The sequence below is a fragment of the Peromyscus californicus genome, unplaced genomic scaffold, assembly GCF_007827085.1.
Source record: "Peromyscus californicus insignis strain IS unplaced genomic scaffold, ASM782708v3 Scaffold_6__1_contigs__length_162567912, whole genome shotgun sequence".
Taxonomy (NCBI): Eukaryota; Metazoa; Chordata; class Mammalia; order Rodentia; family Cricetidae; genus Peromyscus; species Peromyscus californicus.
In genome coordinates this window covers 30,565,096-30,574,188 of record NW_026294584.1, presented here as the reverse complement: position 1 = coordinate 30,574,188, position 9,093 = coordinate 30,565,096, and the positions used below count along the sequence as shown (strand labels likewise).

The 9,093-nt window shown below is 37.2% G+C and overlaps 1 protein-coding gene across 1 annotated transcript in view; it reads left to right on the top strand.

Annotated features, from left to right (window-relative positions):
• Positions 1-270: 270 nt before the first annotated feature.
• Tfec (transcription factor EC) overlaps positions 271-9,093 on the top strand; it is a 39,352-nt gene continuing 30,529 nt past the window's right edge. Inside the window, exon 1 of the mRNA XM_052721405.1 lies at positions 271-516. Coding sequence (XP_052577365.1) covers positions 337-516 — 180 coding nt within the window. The 5' untranslated portion in view covers positions 271-336. The remainder of the gene's footprint in view (positions 517-9,093) is intronic.

Here is a 9,093-nt window from a genome sequence, read left to right as displayed (position 1 = left end):
TAAATACTCATAGACAACTGATATTTTTAGATTTATTCTTAATGGTTATAGATATTCACTTTTAAAACTACATTTTTTTATCAATTTTTAACTCATTTCTTAAAAACATCAGATCATTAAAATCCTGTCATATTAGAACAGAAGCATCAATATATTCTGAAAGAATCTGTATTATAGAATGCTTAGTGCCTTGGTTCCTTTGTGGGAAAAACTGACTTACTACATTGTGTTTCACATTTCATTCATTTGTTTTTGAATCTATAGGTCCAGGCACACTTGGAAAGCTCTACAAGACCCCAGCTACCGAAGGTCCAGAGACAGCAAATAGCACCTTTCATGACCCTCGACCATCAGGTGTTCAACCAGACTCTCAAGAGGACACCACCTCCAGCACCAAGCTTCATGCCTCTGGCAGAGCATGGACCCATGAGCCCAGACAGTGATGCTGACTCTGCAGGAAACCCATTCACAAAACTGCTGGCTCTTGGGAGAGAAGATGGTGGCACAGAATGGCACGTATGTTCAATGGCTGACTGTGAAGTCTATCATAAGTGCTAGGAATTGAAATGAACAGTTTTGCAGTAAATATTTCAGATGAAAGTATAACAAAAGTTATTATTAGTTTTTAACTAATTGGTCTGCAACTATTAATTATTTTAATTAATTATAATTATTAATTATTTTAATTAATTATTATTAGTCTTTAACTAATTGGTCTGCAATTATTAATCATATATCTATATTAATTATGCATAATAAATTATAAGTGCTCATTTTAATACTAAACTAGCTAATTCATTTTAATACTCAATTAGTTATCAATGAGTCACTTATAATCCTGTGTATTTAGAAGGTTTAAATTTTTTTTTGCATTTCAACAAATAATGCCTTTATTAAATTTATATAATCAAAGACTGTTTCCATCTATACAATACACAAAAGTCTGTTTTTGCTACTACAGCAAATATCTGAGGCAAGGTAACTTTTTTTATTTAAATAAAAAACACAAACACATCAAGCCACACAACTGTCACTCACATTCAGAGGGCCTAGTGCGGTCCCATGCAGGTTCCCCAGCTGTCAGTCCAGAGTCCGTGAGCTCCCACTAGCTTGGGTCAGCTATCTCTGTGATTTTTCCCATCTTGATCCTGACACCCCCCTACTCCCTTGCTCCTATAATCTCTTCTCCCTCTCTTCAACTGAACTCTAGGAGCTTGGCCAAGTGCTTGGCTGTGGGTCTCTGCATCTGCTTCCATCAGTCACTGGATGTAGGTTCTATGATGACAATTAGGGTAGACACCAATCAGAGTACAGGGGAAGGCTAGTTCCAGCACCCTGTCCACCATTGCTATGAGACTTAGTTAGGGACATCCTTATGAGTTCCTAGGGATTTCCCTGGCTCCAGATTTCTCTCCATCCCCTAAATGGTTCACTCTGTTATCTCTTTCATAGCTCTCATTCTCCATCCTTCACCAACTCAGTCATCTTGAACCCTCATGTTCCCACTTCCCATCACCTCCCCTCCCTTCCCTGCTACTCTCTACTCCTAGTTTACCCTGGAGATCTTAACCCTTTCCCCTTCATGGGTCAAACTATGCTTGTCTCTCTTGGGTCCTCCTCTTTACCTAGCTTCTCTGGGGTTGTGGATTGTAGCCTGGTTGTCCTCTGCTTTGGGTCTAATAGTCACTTATGAGTGAGTACATATCATGTTTGTCTTTCTGGATCTGGGTTACCTCACTCAAGATGATTTTTTTTAGTTCCATCCATTTGCATATGAATTTCATGATGACGTTTTTTATCGCTGTGTAATACTCCATTGTGTAAATGTACCACATTTTCTTTATCCATTCTTCAGTTGAGGGGCATTTAGGTTATTTCCAGGTTCTGGCTATTACAAAAAATGCTGCAATGAATATAGTTGAGCCTATGTCCTTGTGATGTGGTTGAGCATCTTTTGGGTATATGCCCAAGAGTGGTATTGCTTGGTCTTGAGGTAGGTTGATTCCCAATTTTCTGAGATACCGCCATAATGATTTCCAGAGTGGCTGTACAAGATTGCATTCCCACCAGCAGTGGAGGAGTGTTCCCCTTTTCCCACATTCTCTCCAACATAAGTTGTCATTGGTGTTTTTCATCTTAGCCATTCTGACAGGTGTAAGATGGTATCTCAGAGTCATTTTGATTTGCGTTTCCCTGATGGCTAATGATGTTGAACATTTTCTTAAATGTCTTTTGGTCATTTGAGATTCTTCTGTTGAGAATTCTCTGTTTAGATCTGCACCCCATTTTTTAATTGGATTATTTGATATTTTGATGTCTAGTTTCTTGAGTTCTTTATATATTTTGGAGATCAGCCCTCTGTCAGATGTGGGGTTGGTGAAGATCTTTTCCCATTCTGTAGGCTGCAGTTTTGTCTTATTTACCATGTCCTTCATCTTACAGAAGCTTTTCAGTTTCAGGAGGTTCCATTTATTAATTGTTGCTCTGAGTGTCTGTGCTACTGATGTTATATTTAGGAAGTAGTCTCCTGTGCGAAATGCGTTCAAGGCTACTTGCCATTTTCTCTTCTATGAGGTTCAGTATAACTGGATTTTTGAGGTCTTTGATCCATTTGGACTTGAGTTTTGTGCAAGGCGGTAGATATGGATCTATTTTCAGCCTTCTACATGTCGATATCCAGTTATGCCAGCACTGTTTATTGAAGATGCTTTCTTTTTTCCATTGTATAATTTTGGCTTCTTTGTCAAAAATCAGGTGTTCATAGGTGTGTGGATTAATATCAGGGTCTTCAATTTGATTCCATTGATCAAAGTGTCTTTTTTTTATGCCAGTACCAAGCTGTTTTTATTACTATAGCTGTAAAGTAGAGCTTGAAGTCAGGGATGGTGATGCCTCTGGAAGTTCCTTTATTGTACAGGATAACTGCTTGCTCTTGGTAGAGAAGACGGTGGTGCAGAATGGCATGTATGATCAATGGCTGATTATGAAGTCTATCATGAGTACTAGGAATTGAAATGAACACTTTTGTAGGAAATATTTCAGATGGAAGTATAACAAAAGAAATGTGTCTTTAACTAATTGGTCTGCAATTATTAATCATATATATTAATTATGTATAATAAAGTATAAGTCCTCATTTTAAACTAAATTAACTAATTTATTTTAATACTCAATTAGTTATCAATGAGTCACTAATAATCCTACGTATTTAAAAGGTTTAATTCTAATTGTAAAGCTTTAGGTTTTCTGAATAACTTTAGTTGAATTCATCAATATCTTAAATAGCCATAAAATTGAAACCTATAGAAGTTATATAAAGAACACCAATTTTGTGGTCTTAAAATGCTCACTACAATAAAATGAATTATCTTATTACATTAAATATTTCATGTAATTATAAGTAGATTTTTTTACATTTGACTTTCAGTACATTTTTAAAAATTCGCCCTTACCACTTATTAAAAGCTGGCATGGAGTGATGCCGAGGTTTCAAAATAAATAAGAATAATTAGCTTCATGGAACATGTTTTGCTTTTAAATGAATCTTCAAAAATGCAGAAAAAAATGATACAAAGTAGGAAATAACTAGAACTTGGAAAAAATTTTAGCATCTTTTTGTAGATAATTTATGTTGATTACAGAGCTTTCTTTTCCTTTTCCTTATTTGCCTTGACCAGTTTCAAGCTCTGTTCTCTCACACCTGAGGCATCCTCTCCTAATCTGAATGGCCTGTGAATACTCCTGCTTCAGGTTGATAGTTTTCTAATAGTAAATTCCCAGCCTCGAAGAACACCGGTAGAGCACTCAGGGTTTCGTTTGAATCCAAAGAGAAAAGAAAGATTTTTAAAAATGAGTTTTATGTTAACATGGAAAGTAGGAAGGAATGAAGACCTGATAGATTGTTCGATGAAAAACAAAATTATCACAATGTAGGATTCTCTGAAATACAAAACTGAATGTTGATCCCTGGATGTGCATTTACTTAAACTTTTTAGTAGTGGAGGGGTGAGTGTGTGTGTGTGTGTGTGTGTGTGTATGGAACTGTCTAAAGTGTATAAACATATATATATGAAACTCTGGGAAGTGGAATACAGAGTCAGCTTCCTTGCTCACTTCATGAAGAACACAAACTACATGTAGGATAATAGTCATCAGCGTAGTAAATATTGAAACTACACCCAATACAATTTGTCCTTCAACTACCTCTTCCAAAGTTTATTTTCTTGTATGGATTATTGATTTTTCAAGAAAAAACAAGTCCTAAAGGTAATTAACATGCCAGTCAATTTTAGTAAAATCTAGAAAGTAATCTTTTGTTTCATGAAGGCAGCATATATCAGTCTTCTGTGTTTTCCATGGGATCTTTTTGCAATTCCTTGGGCTCATGTCTTACCTTTGCCTTTATAGAAAGTTTATACACATACAGGAAATATATGTCCTACTTGGTCTTTTAGGCAGCCTTAGTGAAAGGGAGTTGGAAAGGGTAATATTCTCAAGGGGTTTAGCTACCTACTGCAATATAAAAACGGGCTGCAGGCATTTCCTTTTTTAAACTACTGCAGTAGAAACTATTTATATGAAAGTGTCTCACAGCCATCATGAATGCCACTTTAATCAGAATTTTATAGAGTTTTATTGTTTAGTATGTAAGAGTTTTAAATACTGTCTCTGAACTGGAATTGTATCTACAGTTGACACATGCTGTCATCATTCACACACATATTATCCTCAATAGCTAGACACTTCTTTTGTGGTTACAATTCCCTTTCTTTGACTGTGGTTAGGAGGTCCATGGGTCAAAGAAGCTGTAAGCTGTATGGTCTCAGATTAATCATTCACTCACATTCTTATATATTGAAGATTTTATTTGTTGTTTTGCATTTTTTAATACTTATTTTTGTTGTTTTGTTGAGCCTCACTATATAGCTTACACTGGCCTTGAACTCAAGATCCTCCTGCCTCAACCTTTCCAGAGCTGGAAGTTTAACACCATCCCTGGAAAAAGTCAGTTTGATTTTGTTATTTTAAAACTTGCAAACAGAATGGCATGGTCTGAGCTCAGGAGATGGTAGTTATTGCTGTTTCTTGGTCTTATTCCTTCTTTCCTTCTAAGCCTTCTCCTTCACTAACACAAGGGAATATTTCATTCATCCAACGATAACCAAAGTGTCACTTCATAGGTCCATGAGAGTATCCCCAGATTCAGATGTGAGGCCTGGAATTAGATACAAGTGAGAGATTGGAGGTATCTGCACAGAGATAGGTAATATTAAAAGTCATGCTTCCCAGTATATGCTTTTCCAGGATGAAATTGACAGTTGTAATTACAAGAGTGACAGGAGTCCTTTACACCAACCTTTGCTCCTAGCCTAGAGTTTCCATTCGCCCCTTTACTGTTCTGTGCTTTGCCATATGGGCCCACACAAACTTGAGATTTATTCCCCTGCTCCTCTTAAGGTCTTTCCTTGATGAATCTCCATATAGATTTGATACTTGAATGACTGCACTCATTATGGCATTTTCATACCACATGATACATTTTAAATATTCCATAACATTTTTTCATTCTTTTAGTTTGTTACTTCATGACAAAAATGTCACACCTTACTCACAGGCAATTTTTTTCAGTGATAATTAGTGAATACTTTTGGCAGGTTAAGGAGTGAATGAGTAATGAGTTCAGTCAACCTCCATTCCATGTGTTCTACTGTTTGCTTCTTTAATACTGATTGAACTCCATGAGGGCAAGAATGTCTCATTGTTGGCTGTTGTAGTAATACCTCTAGTTCTTGAAAGATCTGAAAATAAATGACGCTTGATAAGTATTTGGTAATTATTACTTGAATGGGCTTGTGAAATTATTGTCAACTCATATCTTGGAGTATCCTAACAGAGGCTCTCAACACTTGACTCAACTTGACCAACCACCCTGCTTAGAATGCCAGAGTAATGGGATTGTGGGACAGTTTAATGTATTTGGAAATGTTTACTACTGGCTATTACTTTATATGTCATGAGAAACTCATAGTTCGGCCATGTATCTCAACTCAGCATTCACACCTTCTTCAGTTTACACACACACACACACACACACACACACACACACACACACACACACACACACACACACACGTTCCACTAAAGGTAATACAATGAAAAGAAGAGAACTAGAGCTTCAGTGGTTACTAGTTTCATTTCTGTTGCTATGATGAAATGCCCCAACAAAACGAAAATTAGGGGAGAAATGGTTTGTTTTAGCTCACAATTTAAAGTTATAATCTACTAGTGTGGGGAAGGTCAGGTGGTGGGAACTTGAAGTAGCTGGCCATATCACATCCTTAGTCAAGTGGAGAGAGTAAATACACACATGCTGGCGCTGAGCTCACTTTCTTCCTTTTTGAACAGTCCAGGGTCTACTCGGAGTGGTGCCCACATTTAGGGTGGGTCTTACCACCTCAATCAATGCGATTAGAAAGAAAATCTTTTTCAGGCATGTCCGTACCGCAGCCCTTCACTGAGAGGTGATCCTTGTGACAAGTTGACAACAGCAGCGAACTATCACAAGTGGACAGGAGGAAAGGGGGATAGAAAGAGCAAAAGGGAAGCACACAGTCTCTTTTATAAGTAGAAACCTTTAAAAAACCTTCCTGGTCTACCGGGTATTTCCTAAGCCATCTCTGCAGACAAAAGGAAGGTTTTGGTGGGGAAGAATGAAAATGCAAATAGAGATTAGATTGGGGTTAGGACTACAGATTCAGAGTTCAGGAGTCCAAACGTGCCTCAGCCACTCACTAAGTAGGTAATCTGGAGCAAGGTGGGCAATTTCTTTCCCTTTTGATTTCTTTCTGTATGATGAGGATAAGTATTGAATTCATCTCATGGGCTGCTATGAAGCTTAAGGGATTGGGATATGCCAATAACTAGAGACAGAACCAGCGCATCGCTGGCACTGTGCAAGTGTGTGGTACTGTTGTTTAAGGTGTTTGTGTACATTGTTGTTACTGTATCACTAGTTACAGAGATGAAGTGAATACTATGTTTTGATATAATCTAAATTCACGAATTAGTCAGCTAAAATTTCACCACTGACCTTTGGACATCTACAAAACATTTTAAAAGAAAAAAGATAATCTAGAAGTCCTCTGTCAACATGTTAAGACTGTGGACTTTGGTTTGAAACACTTCATGGGAAGCATTCTGTTGATATAGACGCTGATTTCAGCGAGTGTGGCCCCAGGGGGCTTTGTGTGGTAGTCACCAGGGAGCACAGGGAAGGTGATAGATTATAGGGAAAGCAGCCTCAGATTCAGCACTCAGACAGTGTGGGCTTTGATATACACAGCTAAGTGTTTCAAAATTTAAAGATCAAAATAAACTTTCAGTCTGCACTAAAGTTCTCTATGATTTCAAATGAAAGCACCACTTTAACTATTATTTACGGTATTCTGAATTCTGTTAGATGGAAATTGGAGCTGTAATCAGTATGGGATTGTTTTAAAGAGGAAAGAACAGGCCCTTGTCCACTAATGCAAAGAACAGTAAGTGTTTACAGACCCCAAAAGGTCTAAAATACTAAAATTATTAATCACTTTAACTTATAAAACAAAGTAATTTCATTTGACTGGGAAATGGTGTTTTCTTCTTCACTTTTGAAATAGACAGATGACAACAAATGAGTATGGCTAAACACTTGGTACAAGAAGATCATATAATGCTGAGAAAGATTATAGGGTTCCACTGTTCTCTCTTTGTGTGTGTGCGTGTGTGTGTGTGTGTTTATGTATGTATCCCTCTGTATTTATGTATGTACATGTGTACATTATCTATCTATCTGTCTGTCTGTCTGTCTATCTATCTATCTATCTACCATCTGTCTGTCTGTCTATCTAATTACACTTATATTCAAGCATCCAATTCTGTATCTAATCTGCTGTAGCATTATCCAGGAATGATTTAATTTTGACATTTCCTATTTGAAGCCTTGCCTATAATCAAATACCTTCATGAGGTCCTGATTCAGTTTTGACTCTTTCACTATGATTAGTAGATTGAGATGCATAGGCTTTACTCCCTTGTTGAAGATAGAAAAAATTACTATGATAAAATATGAATTATTTCTGAGCCAATATTCAGAGGTGAAAAAAAGGAGAGAGGCCTCATCACCTTAATGTAGAAAGAATTCTGTGTCTAAGTCAGTATTAATTCCTAGAATCACATTCCAAGAAGGGATGTTATCTTATCTTTTATTTGATTACTTTACTCAATGTCCAATTACTAGTCTAGAAATGTTATCTCTAAAGTTTGTGTCTACTCTTTCCACATACCTTGAAGAGTTAGTGTTGGCTGGTTAGTTTGTGGGTTAAGATCCTTTAGAAGTCACAAGAAGAGGGAATATAGAAGGTTTTTAATGAAATTGTTACTTAAAAGATTTCAATTGGAGAATGTGAGTGACTACATTTTGTAGGTTGAGGTCAGCCATCGATCAGTGAATCATTTACTTAAACAACATTAAGTTAGATGCTTGAAATTCAGGGCCTGAGAAATGGTCTATGAAAGCATCTCTTTCCTCTTTCCTAATTCTAAATAGACTTTCTATTGAGAGAACTATCTCTTTCCCCTTTCCTCTAGCATGCAGGACTCCAGACATCACAGTTGACTGAGAACCACACATGCAGGATCAGGTGAGATGGGATATTGGACAGGTGGCCACCTCTCTTTACCACAAAGAAAGTTTCTTCTAAATTATTAATTTAATTTACTTGTGTTGGATTTTCAGGGGAGGTGCTCAGGGTTTGCATTTTTATCCTAACAGTGAATATCAAGTGACTAGACCCTGAAATGGCAACCTGCCCATTTCTGTATGCCCTGGAGAGGTGACCACCTGTACAAGGAATTGGTTTCTGGGCAACACCTGTATAAAGCAGAGCACAAGGACCCAGATCATCAAAAGGAATGCTCAGCCAGTCAGTCTGGCTTCATCAACCTTGACTTCTCAGACTCTCCACTTCCTTAACACCCATCCATGTTATTTTTCTCTTTCCTATTATAACCATCCCTCCCAAGCTCATATCTGAGCTCTTGCTCTTCTTGCTA